At 32.7% G+C, this 17080-nt stretch overlaps 1 protein-coding gene across 6 annotated transcripts in view; it reads left to right on the forward strand.

The window, feature by feature from the left end:
• The window catches only part of LOC116845019 (tetratricopeptide repeat protein 14 homolog), a 64049-nt gene that overhangs the window by 30750 nt on the left and 16219 nt on the right, over window positions 1-17080 (forward strand). For 2 of the 6 annotated variants that reach the window (XM_032817251.1, XM_032817253.1), the window contains 6 exons: window positions 12726-12866; window positions 13621-13812; window positions 14389-15085; window positions 15198-15505; window positions 15733-15908; window positions 15996-16122. In XM_032817251.1, the coding sequence (XP_032673142.1) occupies window positions 12726-12866; window positions 13621-13812; window positions 14389-15085; window positions 15198-15505; window positions 15733-15908; window positions 15996-16122 (1641 nt within the window). Of the gene's footprint in view, window positions 1-11259; window positions 12120-12725; window positions 12867-13620; window positions 13813-14388; window positions 15086-15197; window positions 15506-15732; window positions 15909-15995; window positions 16123-17080 lie in introns of those variants that run through there. The other 4 variants (XM_032817254.1, XM_032817256.1, XM_032817255.1 and 1 more) reach the window with 4 other exon arrangements.

Below are 17080 nucleotides of genomic sequence, written 5' to 3' on the forward strand. Positions count from 1 at the left end.
GTTTCAAATGGGACCCCCTATACAATGTTACATATTTGGATTCTACGGGAAAAAACAAGTAAACTTTGTCTGAAACATTTCTTTGGAAAATGTTCTTATAAAAAATTATAAACATTTAAACTTTAATGGAGAGTGCATTGAAATTAATGATAAATTAAATAAGACTAATAGTTTTTCTGTTTTGTTTTATTTTATTAAATGTTCGAACTGTTGACCATTAACATATAAACATTTATTAATTCTTTTATTAATTCTTTATTATTAATTCTTTCTTACAAAACTTTGCCTAACTTTAAACAACATTTCTGGGGTCACCTATACGTGCAAGCTGTACGTATTCTTCGTTTTAAATCTTCTTTAAAAATTTTCTTTCGTCATAAGTGGTTGAGATGTGACTTCTTCTTTGATATACCCCCCTAAAAAATAGTCTAAAGGTGTAAGATCAGGTGAACGACATTTAGAATTAGGCAAAATTTTGTAAAAAGAATTAATAAGTATTTAGATGTTAATGGTCAAAGTTCGAATATTTAATAAAATAAAACAAAACAGAAAAAACTATGAGTCTTATTTAATTTATCATTAATTTCAATGCATTCTCCATTAAAGTTTAAATGTTTATTACTTTTGATAGGAGCATTTTCCAAAGAAATGTTTCAGACAAAGTTTACTTGTTTTTTCCCGTAGAATCCAAATATGTAACATTGTATAGGGGGTCCCATTTAAAACGTTAAAGTTACCCCCCGTCCATCTTCAAAGGAGGACGGAAGTAGATTTTTGTTTACATAGCTAGAAAGGCCCTTCGAATATATAAAACTTTCTCATGAATAACTTTTTGATAGGACAAATATGTTTAGAGTTATTAGCTTGTAACACTTTACGTGGGCCACCCTATATATATACACACACATACACAAGGTGTCTGACAATTCAAGACATAATGCAGATTAGAATGGATCAAATTAAACAAGAAAGTCATGTGCCATTTTGCAAATTTTGCAATAGTTGTTAAAAGATTAATTTATCAATATGAGCGAATGGACGCATGGTAAGCGGTAAAACGGACTCTGTAAACATATCCAAAGAAAAATAACTTCCAGCTTGCAAGAAAGATGTTTTACTTCTTAGGATTTCCTAGCAACGGTATTATCTGTTAGCAACAGAAACGCTTTTTCTGCTCTTTGCGCTTTTTCTGTGTTTTCTATATTATATTCTCCGCTCACAAAGCTCTATCTACATAAACCACAAAATGCAATTCGTGTAGAATAACGCGAATGTCATAATACGTTTGCGCTTGCGAATTGTGTTTTGCGACTTATGTAGACGAGCTTTTCATTATCAATTGATACCCATTGTTCTTAGAAGATTCGAAAAAGTAAGACAATAAGTAAGTGGAAACTATTTTTTTTTATATGTTTACAGAATTTGTCTTACCACTTTCTGTGCGCTTATTCTTTCATAGTGTTTAGTTAATTCCTTAATAACTATTATATTTGCAACATTTATATACAGGGTGCCTCTCCTCCGGGCATTTTATGGTAACGTCGAACAGGTTGCGGTGAACGTAAAAGTCTTATACCGTTTTGATATTCGCAATAATTATCGAGATATTAATTATATAAAATTTGTGAATAATCATGCAGAATATGGTAAATGAATTATAGTAGCGACGACTGCCGTCGTATACTTATACTTTAGGTCAAATTGAACAAAAAAGTCCTCTACCATTTTTCAAATAATCACATAGATTTTTAATTATTAATTAAAGAAGATTATTGCATGATTTTTCGTGATAATGCACTCATCTTCTTTAATTAATAATTAAAAATCTATGTAATTATTTGCAAAATGGTAAAGGACTTTTTTGTTCAATTTGACCTAAAATATAAGTACACGACGGCAGTCGTCGCTATTATAACTCATTTATCATATTCTGCATGACTATTCACAAATTTTATACAATTAATATCTCGATAATTATTGCGAATATCGCAAAACGATATAGGATTTTTATATTTACCGCAACATGTTCTACGTTTCCACAAAATGCCCGGAGGAGAGTGTGAGATATCCTGTATACATTTGAATATGATTTCTCTGTTCAGTTTTACCCGTTTTAGTTGCACATAAGCGTTTTGCTTTGCATAGTCAGACGTTCTGTGTATTCAGAGTCTCCCGGATCACCTTTACAATCTCTCGTGAGGAATGGATTGAGATGAACACAAAAGTCCTATACCATTTTGCTATATTCATAATAATAGTAGATATTAAGTAAAAAAAATTAGTGAATGATCATGCGCGATATGGTAGATGAGCTGCAATAGCACCGTCTGCCGTTGTATACTTGTACATTAAGGATGTATTTGAGCTATATAAAAATAGTACCAATTTGATAAAACTTTGGGTAATTTTTCCTTTATTATCTATAATATACTGAAAAAAATTTCAAGTCGATTCACTAAACTGTTGAAGAGTAATTATTATGTTAATTTTACACGTATTCTTATGGCAAAAGCAACTTTCTTAAATGTAATGAGTAAAAACGTATAGAAAAAATAGTACCAAAAATTTAAGTATTTTTATACATATAGATCCTGAATTATCGGAACTATTTGCAGAATTTGATTAGTTTTCACAACACGGTTTCAGAGAAATTAATTTTTATTTATGACAATTTTGCGATTGTCATAAGGAGTTAGTAACTCGACTGGAAATGTGGTAACATTGCAATCAGCTGGTGTGTCAAACGAATAACCTATAAATCAGCATAATAAAGTTACGTCGTAAATTCTTGTTTTGTCTGCATTGTTTCATGCAAAGAATAAAAATACAAATTAAATAATTTCGATGAACAATAGGATAAGTGTGAAATTTGAGGTTTTTATTGTTTCATCTAACCTGGCTGCATAGTGCATTATTGCCAACGTATAAGCCACAAACTACATGGTACTGTTACTACGTTTAACTTTTTCCATTAAATATTTATAACAACAAATAATATTGATAGTTATTGTTCAGACAATGCATATTTACCTGTTTTAATTTATCCCAAGTACTATTTCTCCTTTGCATTGATAGATATTGATGTTAAATAAATACGAAATTTAATGTTCTAAAGTTGAATCAGGACATTTTCCCCGCCAAAAGTTTTATTATAGAAAGTTAAAAAATTGCAAATAAAACTAATAAACCGTTGAGAAAGTGAACAATAACTTTTTAAATAAGAGATATATTATGTTAACCACCATTTAAGTCAAACCGAACAAAAAAGTCCTCTATTATTTTGCAAATGACAACATAGATTTTTAGATATTAATCAAAGAAAATTGTTATAAGATTGTGTACCATAATGCATAAATTTTCTTTAATTAATATCTGAAAATCTATGTGATCATTTGCAAAATGGTAGAGAACTTTTTTGTTCAGTTTGACTTAATGTATAAGTATACGACGGCAGACGACGTCACTGCAGCTCATCTACCATATTGCGCGTGATCATTCACCAATCTTCTTTAATATCTTGTGATTTATTGCGAATATCGCAAAGTGATATTGAAATTTTGTGTTCATCTTAATCCGCTTTACGCCCTTACGAGAGATTGTGAAGGTGATCTGGGACACCCTATATAGAGTGTCCCAGATTCCCCTTCTTACATTAAGTGGGAATGTTAGAACGGGTTGAGGTGAACATAAAAATCCTATACCGTTTTGCAATATTCGCAATAATAACTAATAATTAATAGAAATTAATTGTAAAAATTAAGGAAAAACGCACGCTGAATGGTTGAGAGAGGAGCGCTCTCGATCCAGTAATATAGCAGGCAGACGTCAGCGCGCAGCTTATACCGCTATGATCCTACGTCTTGCCGCACCGCGCCGAGGCGAGATATAGGAGTGCAGCGATATAAATATAGCTAATGATACGTTGTTTTTTCAATCACCGCGGGCCGACATCCGTGCGTTATATTATTAGGCCGCGAGCGCTCCACTCTTAACCATTCAACGTGCGTTTTTCCTTAATCTTTTACAATTAATTTTTCGGTCATTATTACGAATATCGTAAAACGGTGTAGAACTTTTATGTTTACCTCAACTCATTCTACATTCTCACTTAATGTGAGAAGGAGAGTCTATATATATACAGAGTGTCTCAGATCTCCATGATTATATTTTGTGAGAACGCAGAACGGATTGAGGTGAGCGAGGAAGTTCTGTGCCGTTTTGCGATATTCGCAATAGTTTTCGAGAAATTAATTATTTTGTCTCAGCTAATCAGCGCACAAGAAGCGGCAGAGAAAAGAAAGATGTCTTCGACCGACGTGCGACCGTGATACTCGCGAATCGCGTCCTTCCACCCATAGCTACGAGACACAGCGAAGCGTGATACACTGACACATATGCATGACATATCCATGTGCCGAATCAAAGCGTGTCGCCGCTTTGGCTGCATGTAGAGATAACACAGCGAGCGGCGTATAACATAGAATTATATAATTATAGAATTAGATAATTATCTTTCGTTTTCTCGACGTTATGGCAGAAAAATGACAGCGCGCGATTACATTTAGAAAATTATTTTATCAGACAGCAAAAATAGCTCACATTAAAACCGTAATGAGTTTCTGTGATAAAAAAAAAAATAGAAAGAGAGAAAGCGATAGAAACTGAAGGGATTTGCAGAGAATCTAATTGTTCTCTATCATAATGTATTAAATCCGCAAGAAATGATATCGTTTTCGTGCTCTGTTAGGAGAATATTAAATCGTTACAATATGATAGAATTCTTATAAAGACTTATCGTGTCCTATCGTTTTATTGGAATTTATCATGAAAAAAGCATTGGAAATTTGTCATAATTTGTAGTGTATTAACTTTGGGAGGAATTCAAAGTTCTTTATTGTATAAAGGAAACTTATCGTTCTCGATTATGTACGAACAATATTTGATTTGTACATATAATTACGATAGAAGGCGTGCATCATGATCTATTGTGAAGTGGTTACGCCAAGAATGGGTGTTTTTCTATCGTCTTCTTACAAAGATTATAACACGCTTTAACTAAGTACGTTCGTCAACAAAATTATCGCATATGTAAATTCATGTCAAAATTTAGCACAATTTTAAATGAACATAATACTACCTGTCTTCTTTATTTTTTTATTTGCAAGGAAATGTCAATATTTTACGATAGTTATCGTAAGATGCTATATTACTATATTACTGCTATATTACTGAATCGCAAACGCTCCTCCCTCAACCATTCAGCGTGCGTTTTTGTGAAAAGAATTCATTCCACTCAGTAGAATTAGTGCGTCAAATTAAGCGATTAAAAAAAATGCATAAGTAATTTTGATATCTCGCAACTCCACGAAAACAAATCATACAAATCCGTTTTCTTTTACATTACAGGAGTAAGTCTATATTTTACGATAGTTATCATGAAATTTACGAAAAAATTTATTCCAGCCCGTAGGATACATCAAATTGTGCAATTTTTTTGGAGACGTAATACGTCTTTATTTTTGAAAAAACTACGGGAAGGGGCGAGAATAAATTCAAAATACGACAAATGTTTCTTAAAGTACAGATTTCACTTTTTAAAAGAAAAGAAAAAAGATTTCAAATACGATAATGTTTCGTGGTATTATGCTCATTTAAAATTGTGCTAAATTTCGACATGAATTTACCTATGCGATAATTTTGTTGACGAATGTACTTAATTAAAGTATGAAGAACATAGAAAAGCACCAACAGAAAAACACCCATTCTTGGTGTAACCACTTCACGATAGATTATGATGCACGTCTTCTATTGTAATTATATATACAAGTCAAATATCGTTCGTACACAATCGAGAACGATAGGTTTCCTTTATACAATAAAGAACTTTGAGTTTCTCCCAAAGTTAATACACCACAAATTATGATAGATTTCCAGTGATTTTTTCATGATGAATTCCAGTAAAACGGTAGGACACGAAAAATCTCTATAAGAATTCTATCATATTATAACGATTTAACTCTTGATATTGTACTTTCTTAACAGAGCACAATAGAAAACGATATCAATTTTTTGCGGATTCGATACATGCAAAGGATACATGCAAAGGATACGATAGAGAACAATTAGATTCTCAGCAAATCCCTTCAGTTTCCATCGCTTTCTCTCTTTCTATTTTTTTTTAATCATAGAAACTCATTACAGTTTTAATGTGAGCTGTTTTTGCTGTCTGATAAAATAATCTAAATGTAATCGCGCGCTGTCACTTTTCTGCCACGACGTCGAGAAAACGAAAGATAATTATCTTTCAGTGTACGATTCTGTGTTACATGCCGCTCGCTGTGTCACCTCTACATACATGTATGAGAATGTCTGCTTGCAGCCGAAGCGGCGACACGCTTCGATTCAGCACACGGATATATCGTGCACATATGTCAGTGTATCACGCCTCGCTGTGTCTCGTAGCTTCGGGCGGATGGACGCGGCAAGACGCGATTCGTGAGTGTCACGGTCGCACGTCGCTCGAAGACATCTTCCTAGGTAGGATTTTATTGGGGCATGCATGCCCCAAGTCCGTAAAGGGTCTAGATAGGCATGTCCTAAAATAGGCTTGGCATCGTTGGGCCTAGAAAGGATACAAAAGCAAATTCTGAGTAGAATTTTCTTAACAGAATAGGTACTGTTGGGGGTGCTCCTAACTAGGCCTACCACTGTTGCGCCTAGAAAGGACCTACAAAGACAAATTTTTAGTAGAATTTCCTAAATAAGCCCTGAATAGGTACTGTTGGGATTCCCCTAACAAGGTCTACTACTGTTGTGTCTAGGAAGGGCCTACAAAGGCAAATTCTGAGTAGAATTTTCTAAATAGACCCGTAAAATATAGGCGTTGTTGGGGATACCCTTAATAAGTCCTGCCATCGTTAGGCCTACATATGGCCAAGTAAAAGGATTTTTAAAGGAAAATTCATAAATAGGCACAGATGTGGATGTCCGTAGACATCAATACAACAAGATATGTACTTATATCATTCAATCAAGGTCTCGTTTATTTAATTCTTGAAATAGTTTAGTCTTACAGAACTTTAGTTTACAATCTTAGACTGAAGTAAAATTTATATAAGTTTGAAGTAAAATACCTATGATTTTGGTTCTCAAAAATATAGTCTCCCAAATAAGGCGTGTTCACATAGAGTTCCACACAGCAAGCTTTCCGAAAGATAACTTGGAAATTATATTGAAATATAACATTGAAATAATTTAGAAATATTTGTGAAACATTTTATCAAAATCTTTTTCACTAAAATATTTCAGAAATCGCTTATAATAACCATTGATTTATATATTTATATATAAATTTAATTAATTTAATGAAATTTTATATGGTAAGTTGGATTTCTCTTTCTTTTAATTTTACTCCTTTATAATTACTCAAAGTTTATAGTCTTTCATGACTTTATTTATTTAATAACAATCAATAATAAAAAAAATTTTACTATAAAAATTTAAAAATAACAAAATGGAAGTGCGGAATTTTGTAGACCTCACCTTAATAGCTAAGGGTTAAATTAACAATAAAAGTACGAAAAATATAATTTTTATTCAAATTATATCATTTGATTAAGTTATATTATAAAAAAATTATATTGTGTTAATCACAACACATATGGATAAAATGTAAGACGCTTATATCGATTGAGGAAGTGACGTAGTGTCTAAAACAACAGATTCATAATCCAGAGGTGCCTCAAACAGGGTCCAGGTTCAAGTCCCACCAGTGTCAGTGAGAATTTTTAAATGTAATGTAGCATTGGAATCAAGTAATCTAAAGTTTTCAAATAAAATTAGCAAGCGCTGTGACCTTTACGAATAGTTTTTATTAGAAAAAAAATAGTAGTACATATTCATACATAAAAGAATATTTTTTTCTACTTAGGCGTGTCCAGATAGCGCCTACATAGGCATGCCAGAATAGAGCCTCTCAGATTTACAAATCAGGCCCTGACTTACAAAAGCGTTACATCTCTGTACAGGGTCTATTCGGGCTTGCCTGAATGACGCCTAGACAGAAATGGGGAAAAACTATCTAGGGCCTTTACAAGCCCTCTTTTAAATTCCTACTCGGGTTTCTTTCCGCTGCCGCTTCCTATGCGCTGATTAGCTGAGACAAATCAATTATTTTCTCGAAAACTATTGCAAATATCGCAAAATGGCACAGGACTTTCTTGCTCACCTCAATCCGTTCTACATTCTTACAAAGTGTGATCATGGAGGTCTAAGACATCCTGTATATTATATATATTATATATATACACAAGGTGTCCCATCTATCTTGACCATCTTAAATATCTCGCTTATGTTTTATGATAGGAGGATTCCAAAAGAGGACATTATTCAGTTCGAGGAGACAAATAATGTAAAAAACAAAAAATTTTTCTCAAAGTCATTTTTTAGGATTTCAAGTTTATTATTATTTTTTAAGACTACATATTTTTATCATCGCGATTTTTGAGACTACATATTTTTATCATCTCGATATGATAGAAGAAAAAGATAGAAAAACAAGAAAAATTTCATATTTTTTACAGTATTTGTCTCCTCGAACTGAATAATGCCCCCCTTTGGCATACTCCTATTATAAAACATAAGCGAGATATTTAAGATGGTCAAGTTAGGTGGAACATCCTCTGTGTGTGTGTGTGTGTGTGTGTGTGTGTGCGTGCGTGCGTGCGTGCGTATGTGCGTGCGTGCGTGTGCGTGTGTCGCCTCGGTGGTGTAGCAATACGTAGAAATGTAGCAGTATAGATATAGGCACTTGTCTTCCAATTGCCACGGGTCGACATCCGCGCGCTATATTACTGGCCTGCGCTGTGACTCGAACGGTCCGTCTTTTACTATTCAGCATACGCTTCTCCTTAATCTTTCGTAATTAATTTCTCTGTTATTATTATGAATATCTCGCAAAACGGTATAGGACTTTCATATTTACTTTAACCCGCTCTACGTTCTTACGAGAGCTTCGTAGATTGTTCTGATTATAAACGAATTATAAACGATTAAAGTTGACCAATTATACTGGCTAAAGTACGCGCGCTCAGGTATGGTACAATACCCAATGATACAGGTGCATGCATATGTCGTCCCTTTTTCAAATATTAATACGGAAGTTCCGTACATACAACAACATATGTAATAATAATCTACCTTTTCTAACATTTAAATAAACATCGCAAATAATAACAATTTCGTAAAAATATTATGAATAAAATATCACACAATATATTTATGAGAATCAATAAGCTGTCACACGTTTCTTTCAAAGATTTACAACTAATTTCATATCTTATGCAAATTCTCACTTATGGGCATGCACCTGTACTATTGTGCGTTGAGCGCGCGTACTTTAGCCTATAGCATAATTGGTCAACTTTAATCGTTTATAATTTGAAAAATATTATAACCTCGACATTTTTGCATTAGAATTTTTTTCTTCAAATTACAGAAAATCCGTCCTTAAAAGATAATACGGTAATGGCGGGACATCTTGTATATATATCAGGTGTTTAGGATATTAAAAAATGTTTCAGACAAAAATTGTTCAATTCTGAAAGTATATATGATATATTATTGTGACGTTGAAATTTTTAAGATTAACTTTAGTTTGTTCTTAATAGTTCTTTTTTATTAACATAGATTAATTTTCTACTCATCATTCTTTCTATAAAAGTACTAAATATTATTAAAAAGTAAATAGTTTCTGATTATTTTATTTTAATATTTTTATATAGTTGAATGACTAAAAAATTATATGCTTTTACATCAATCTATTTCCCTTATCATTTTAAATATATATGTATTAAATTATTATCATCAAGAATAAAAAATATCCAGATAAAATTTATTCTTTTTTTTTTATTTCGGTGCTTTTATCAATAGAAGAAGAGTGAAATTCTCATTTTATCAATAAACTGTTTTTATTTAAAAAATTAAAATTGATCGCAATTTTAAGAGTCAATCCCACATTGTTTTTTACCTCTCTCCACAAGTCCGACATTTATTTAAAGTATTTTTTGTACAATTCTTATTTTACTCGCTATTTAGATGTGATTTTTAAACTGGGACACCCTGTATATATAGTAAATATGTGAAATGCATTGCACAGGGATGGATTCACGCTCAGACACGCACATAAAATCTAGTAATAATAAAGTTTATATAAATGTATATCTGAAATCGCGCGCTTTTCTAGTTACAGTTATTTTTATATTCCAGCAACACAATTTATTTATATTTAAAGAAAATACTCAATATGATGATTTCCTTGTTTCCCTATATAAGTCGAACACCGTTTTAATATAGATTCTTCCCACTTCTTCACAAATTCTAATAGTTTATCGGATCCTCTTTGACAACCTTATTCAATACGTTGTTGGAATATTTCAACATTGTTAAGTAAAAATTATTTGAAATTCATTACTTAAATTAATCAATAATTTTAAGACGTAAATCTGTTTTTTTATTTGACAGACAGTAGGAAATTTTTCTATACATAAGCATTTTGTTTTAGCTTTATTGCTAAATTGTAATTAGCAAGTGTGTTCATTATAGATTATGTCTACCAATTTTCAATTTAAATAAGTTTCCATTATTAGAGTAAATTCAAAATCACAAATTTTAGTAACAAAAACCAATAGTACATAATAAAAATAATATATGACAACATTTTATATTTTATATTAACTTCAAACATATTCAAAATTAAATTAAATTAAATTAAATTAAATTATATTATAGACTTTCTATAGACTATGGCTCAGACGAGACAAAGATAGTTTCAACTTAAAGTAGAAGTGATTTCGGATGTATATATTTATGTCAACTATTTTTTCTTTTTTTTTCAATTTTTAACTTCTAAATCCATCTTTGTAGTAAGTTCCACATATTGTGAAACTATTTATATGTATATACATATAAATATATATATGTAAATGGTATATATGTATATGTATACATGTAAATGGTGTATGTGTATATACATATGTAGATGTGTGTGTGCGTGCGTGCGCGCAATTTTCATAATTTCATCGACCCTTTCATTACATAAAATGAAGGTAAGGATATAGCATGGTGGGAAGACAAAAACGAATTTTAACAGAAGCACTGTGATACTAACAAAATTAGGTAAAATTAGATTTGATTCTTCTTACACATTTTTATGAATTTAGGTACCAGACACTCTATGTAACATAAAAGTTGAATAGTCAGTATGATGATGAATTTCTAATGTGATACAAATGATTCAAACCTTGAGTATTGGTTGACATGGCTCTATTGCGCACATATTATATCTACGTTTGCGATATGTTACTCTCAAAGCACCAGCCAAACTATGGCGAAAATGACTTCAATGTCTTTTGAGGTTGAATTTCCAGTATGAGACATTGAGCCTTTGAACAATCAGAGTGAGTGCAGCGTACGGTAGGTATAACACTGATTTAAAGTTGTTTGGTCTCTTAGGGTATCAAATCAATATATATTTATATATATTTATATGTGTGTTTCGACTGTGCTCCTTTGAAATGTACACTAATAAATTTTTTTTGCAAATCGTTTTGTGGCCAGAGATATTTGTATTTTCGTGCAATCGTGTTTTCTTTGTGAAGGTAAGGTGAAGATTATCAGTTTGTATGGAAACTTGTAATATTTTAAGCAGAGACCAAACAACTAAAATCTTAATCACCCAGAAACCTTTTACCTTTAAGCCTCAAAAGAATCGCGCCTCGTCGTAATAATGCCTCTCATTTGAACTTACAGCTTGTATTGACAAATAAAAAAAGTGATGTCATGTTGATAACAAATTGACATCACAAAATGCAAACAGGCGAAAGTGTACATCTAAAAAAAATTTTTTTGGTCAACTTGTGTGGAAGATAAAATATACTCAGACGTGGCTCCCAACCTATCCTAGAGCTATGCAATTTATTTTATCGCACCAAAAAAACTTATAAAACCGAAACCACCATCGATCGATGATAGGCCGTGTGCTTTTGTGTTGAGATAAAATCTCTGATTACAAATGTGATATGCAAAATACTAGAAATATACGTCTTAGCGGTACGTGAAAGGTGAGAGACGAGTTTACATAATACTGAGGTTGTGTACCAATATCAATTTATAACTAAGAAAATTATCTGGTAATAAAAAAATCTTATGAACCTCCAACACCGTATCCCTGTTTCGGACCCCTGCTGCTTCTTAACGGTACAAACGTAGATTATGAACGACTCTAATACCAAAAGTTGTGCAACAGTCTTATATTTTCTGATGCGATCGAGGAAGATCGGAAATGACATGAAAGCACTTTTGGCATTAGTATCGTATCTCCGAATAATACATGCAGATCGAAGTGAGGAATGAGAATCATTGTGCAAGAATAATTAAATCACTGTATGTGTGTATGAGGAGACAAATAATGCGCATATAAAACATGTTAGCGCATATTAAAAATGAAAAAATAACACATGGCACGACGATATGTCAGAGAGACTGCGACGCACATGTACGACCGTATAAGCAATACAACATGCCGAAAAGGATTATAAGGATTCGGCTGTCATGATTATTGAGTCTTTGGTTTTACCGTTAACGAAGTAGCTTTGGTTTCCTCTTCTTTGACAAAGGTCACGATGATCTTTACAAATTCGATAACTAGGTTTTTCTCTGTGATATAGGAAAGCAATGGACAACAAAGGACAGAGTTATGAAACGCTGTTGGAGAATAGTACAGGCTTCAACAATCCAAACAACATAAAATATCTGTGCGACTTAATCGGCCTCGGACAAGAGAATCACTCTAACATGGTTGGCTTGAGGTAAGACGTCTCACTGTATCTCAATACATATAAGTTGTCTCTGAAAAAGATGATCATGGGCTTGAAGGTGGTGATAAGGGAAGTTACAGATAAAAAATATCATATCAACATAGTTTCGAAAATGTGTATTTAATTACATAATAAATTTTCAATGACCTTTATTTTTTTGACGTAGGTATAATTTGGTTAGGATATTTTGTACATACCTACCACTTGATTGTTTCTTAGATATTACCTACATAAATACATTCAATAAAAATATTTAAAATATTTTTTATTTATTTAAATCATTTATTTAAAATATTTCTTTACACATTTTTATTAATTATTAAATGTATTTATTAAATTATTAAATAAAAGATATTGTAACGCTCAGCTTAAGACATAACATATGGCTGAGATTGTGTTTGATATCATTTTCTTAGATCAATAGAGAAAAAATATCTCGTTATTTAAACATATAAGTGATCTTTGATACTTGCAAAATTTACGAAAATTGAGATGTCATCTATTTTAAATATGAGAATGTCTTTGATAGATTTTTTAACGTTTATCTAGTTAAATATCTGCTTTTGATATTTTATATTATCTAGTTAAATATGCGTTATATTTTGATCGAATATTTTTACTTCTTTTTTCCTTTTCCTCCTTTCACCTACTTCTTTAAAAATATCATCTTTTTCAAAGACACTGTGTTAATAGAAATAAATATAAAGATTTTTAATTATTAAATATTATTTTTGTTGATATGTAGAGAAAGATTCCCACCTAACGAATATGCTTCTGAGTTGAGACAAACACAGGCGAGCAAATGGGCATTCCGAAGTGTCGCAGAGGGTATAGATCATTTTAAGGCTGGTCGTCATTCTGAAGCTTTCCAGTGCCTCAACAAAGCACTTACTGTTGACCCTCGTAACGTCGAGGGCTTAGTCGCTCGAGGAGCATTGTATGTTTTCTATTGAAACCCCTGACACACACACACACACACACACACACACACACACACACAAAAAATCAAACAAATATATACATATATACAATGTGTGTGTACGCGCGTTTGTATGTGTGTGTGTGTACACAAGGTATCTGACGCGATATACAAAATTACATGTGTAAAGGTAAAACACATCAGCTCGAGCACGAAAGGCTCGATTATCACTTAGCATGAGTGAATATCGGATGACAGCTAAAAACGAAGTAAGGATGCAAGGGCGGAAACACAATTGTTTTTTACATATCGCGAGTGTGTCACGCGCATATGTCGTTAAAAATAATCGGATTTTATTTTCAATGAAATCTCACACTAATAGAGCTTGTTCTACAACATCGTACGCTCTAGTTTGTCAATCTTTTTTTATTAATATCTCGAAATTTTATGTAGTTAGCAAAATGTCAGGAGTCCTTAGGTTAACATCTTCTAATTTAGTTTTATATATCTCACGTCAGACACCCTGTATACAGTATGTAAATCTATGCGTAAACAAATGTATTCAAGGTTTTATTTTCTGTTGTACTGTTATAGATATGCAAATAGTGGAAGTTTCAAGAAGGCGATCGACGATTTTGAGACCGCGCTAAAATTAAATCAAACACATATAAATGCTCGTAAGTATATGGCAGAAACGCTCGTTGCGCTCGGTCGCAGTTATGAAGATGAGAAGAAGTACGAGGATGCTCAGAAAGCATATGAGAATTGTTTGGCGATTGCTCCATATCATGAAGAAGCACGAAATTCTATCGAATATGTAAAATCTAAAACTCTCACAGCATCGTTGAATCCTCTCGATACTTTTAAAAATTTTGAAGCCGAAAACGACGTTGTGGAAAATAAAAAAGATAAGAAGAAGCGCAAGAAGGAAAGAAAATCTAGATCAAAAAAAAGACAAAGATGGAGTTCCAGCTCAAGTTCTTCATCCAGCGGATCCTCAAGCTCTTCGAGTTCAGATTCAAGCAGCTCATCGTCGTCTGGAAGCTCACGATCCGTTTCTCGTTCGCCTAGTCGCAAACGAAAGCATAAGAAAGATCACCGCAGTTCGCTTTCTCCGCTTAGTAAGCGAATGGCACAATATAACAATCCTCCAGCTGCGGCTACTACCACTCATGATACAATTGCACCAGCTTCTTATACCACCAACACCCGTGAGAAAATGGATGACTATGAAATCAAAGTACGCAAGTTTCTTGAACAAACCAAGGATGATTCTGATTATGAAGATAAGGCAAGTTATGTTACGATATTAAGTATGATAAGTTAAAGTTTTTTAGTAATTACATTTCAAGGTATGCAATGTAAAAATTAAAATGATAACAAAAATTATTTTGTATGAATAGGTAAGAAAATTTTTGGAAGAGACAGCAAGATGGAAGAGAGAAAGAGAGAAGGAAAAGAAACACTCCGAAAGCGAAAAATTAAAAAAGAAGAAGAAAAAGGAGAAGAAAGGAAAGGATAAGGAAAAAGAGGATAAGAAGAGTCGAAAAAAGAAGAAGAAGGAAGAGCGTAAAAAACGTAAAAACAAGGACAAGCTTGAACGAGATTTAGAAGCACTGAAAAAGTCATCTTTACCGGACTTGGAACAATTAGAATCCAAACTTAATGCTTATTATGCGAAAGTTGAGAAAGACTGTGCGGCGCTAAAAAGGTTGGAATCTTTACTGAAATTTTCTAATAATGAGTTCAGGTTTTTTCACTTTTCTTTTTCTATAAATATATTATATTTTTGCAGTATCCAAATTTAACTTAATTTCGTGTTGTTGTATTAATTATCTATTTTCATCGTACTATTTTAACGTCTTCAGCTATCGCAAATGAACGGAAATCACGCGGCCATCAGATATCATATTCTACTTATGTTTTTATATTTGCTAGGTATGTAGCACAGTATAATGACATACCTTCCCCTCTTAGCAACGCGGAGAAGCTCGCTGAGAGTTCGCGCAGAGAGGAAGAGCTGCGCAGAGAGAGGGAGAGGGAGAGAGACGAAGCTTCGAAGGCGTATCACGAGAGAGAACCTAGAGTACCGATGACTGCGCAACAAAGGAAAGGTACGTAAGAAACGTGTATCAAAGAGTGTGCGTGTTGTTTATATTAAATATAACAATATGACGAAGTATCGTTACAATTAATTACAGAAATCCAGAGGAAACCTTTAACAGACATATTTGAACAAGAGTCCCAACTAATTCATCCGGAACCGAAGCTCCCTACACTAGATACCGCCGCATTGAATGCTAAGTGGAAGGCTGCTCAAGCTGCTAGGTAAGCGATCAGTCTTGTATTAAAAATAGTTAAAACACTTTTTAGGCAGTTTGGAATACAACCAATGATCCAATGAGAAAACATAACTTCTGAATATTAATTTAAAAAAAATTTCTCTTATTGGACTATCGACTGCGTTTCGAAATGTGTAAAAAATGTGTCCAAATTGTTTTGAAACTCGGTGTATAACAAGATTTCATTATCTTTGTACAAGATTCGATTCAGAACGATTGGGACAATCTCGTTAATTGAAAACTTTGAATGTACAAAATGAAAATTTTAATCCTAAAAAAAATATACCTATATCATGATTGTTTTTTAGAGCATTTAATCTTTAACGACTTCAAAAAAATCGATTTTTTTGTTGATTTTTATTTCCACATGTGTATAGAATATCTTTGTAAAAAATTTTTTGATATTCACAATATTAACGGAGCTACGAGTTCAAATACGTAAGGGCACACGAATCCTCCAAACGTTTGCTAGCATAGCAGCACTTGTAAGTGCTACTTAGGTCATTATTCAGAGAAAATTAGTAAATGTCGATTGTAATTTATTCTTTGAAGTTTTCTGTTCATACGAAAACTTATTGCTACTTTCTATATATTGGGTGTACAACTTAGTTCGGTCCGTTTTCAAAAGATGGCTCTAGGTGCTATAAATGGTTGACGGCGACAGCTGATTTTTGCTGTATCGTGAAGTGTCAACATCTGTCAACCAAATATTGTTTACAAGCCTTTGAGTTTTGCACAAGTTTAATTTTTACTGCGTTGAAAATGTCGAGTTTCGTTCCAAATAAGCACCATTTGCGGGAAGTTTTGATTTTCTGTTTCAATTGGAAGAAAAGTGCAGCTGAAGCGCATCGAATGCTTGTGGAAGTTTATGGTGAATCTGCACCGTCGGATAAATCTTGCAGAGAATGGTTTCGACGATTTCAAAGTGGTGATTTTAGTGTTGA

The sequence above is a fragment of the Odontomachus brunneus genome, unplaced genomic scaffold (assembly GCF_010583005.1).
Source record: "Odontomachus brunneus isolate Ranch 3 - 2012 unplaced genomic scaffold, Obru_v1 Obru_scaffold_048, whole genome shotgun sequence".
Classification (NCBI taxonomy): domain Eukaryota; kingdom Metazoa; phylum Arthropoda; class Insecta; order Hymenoptera; family Formicidae; genus Odontomachus; species Odontomachus brunneus.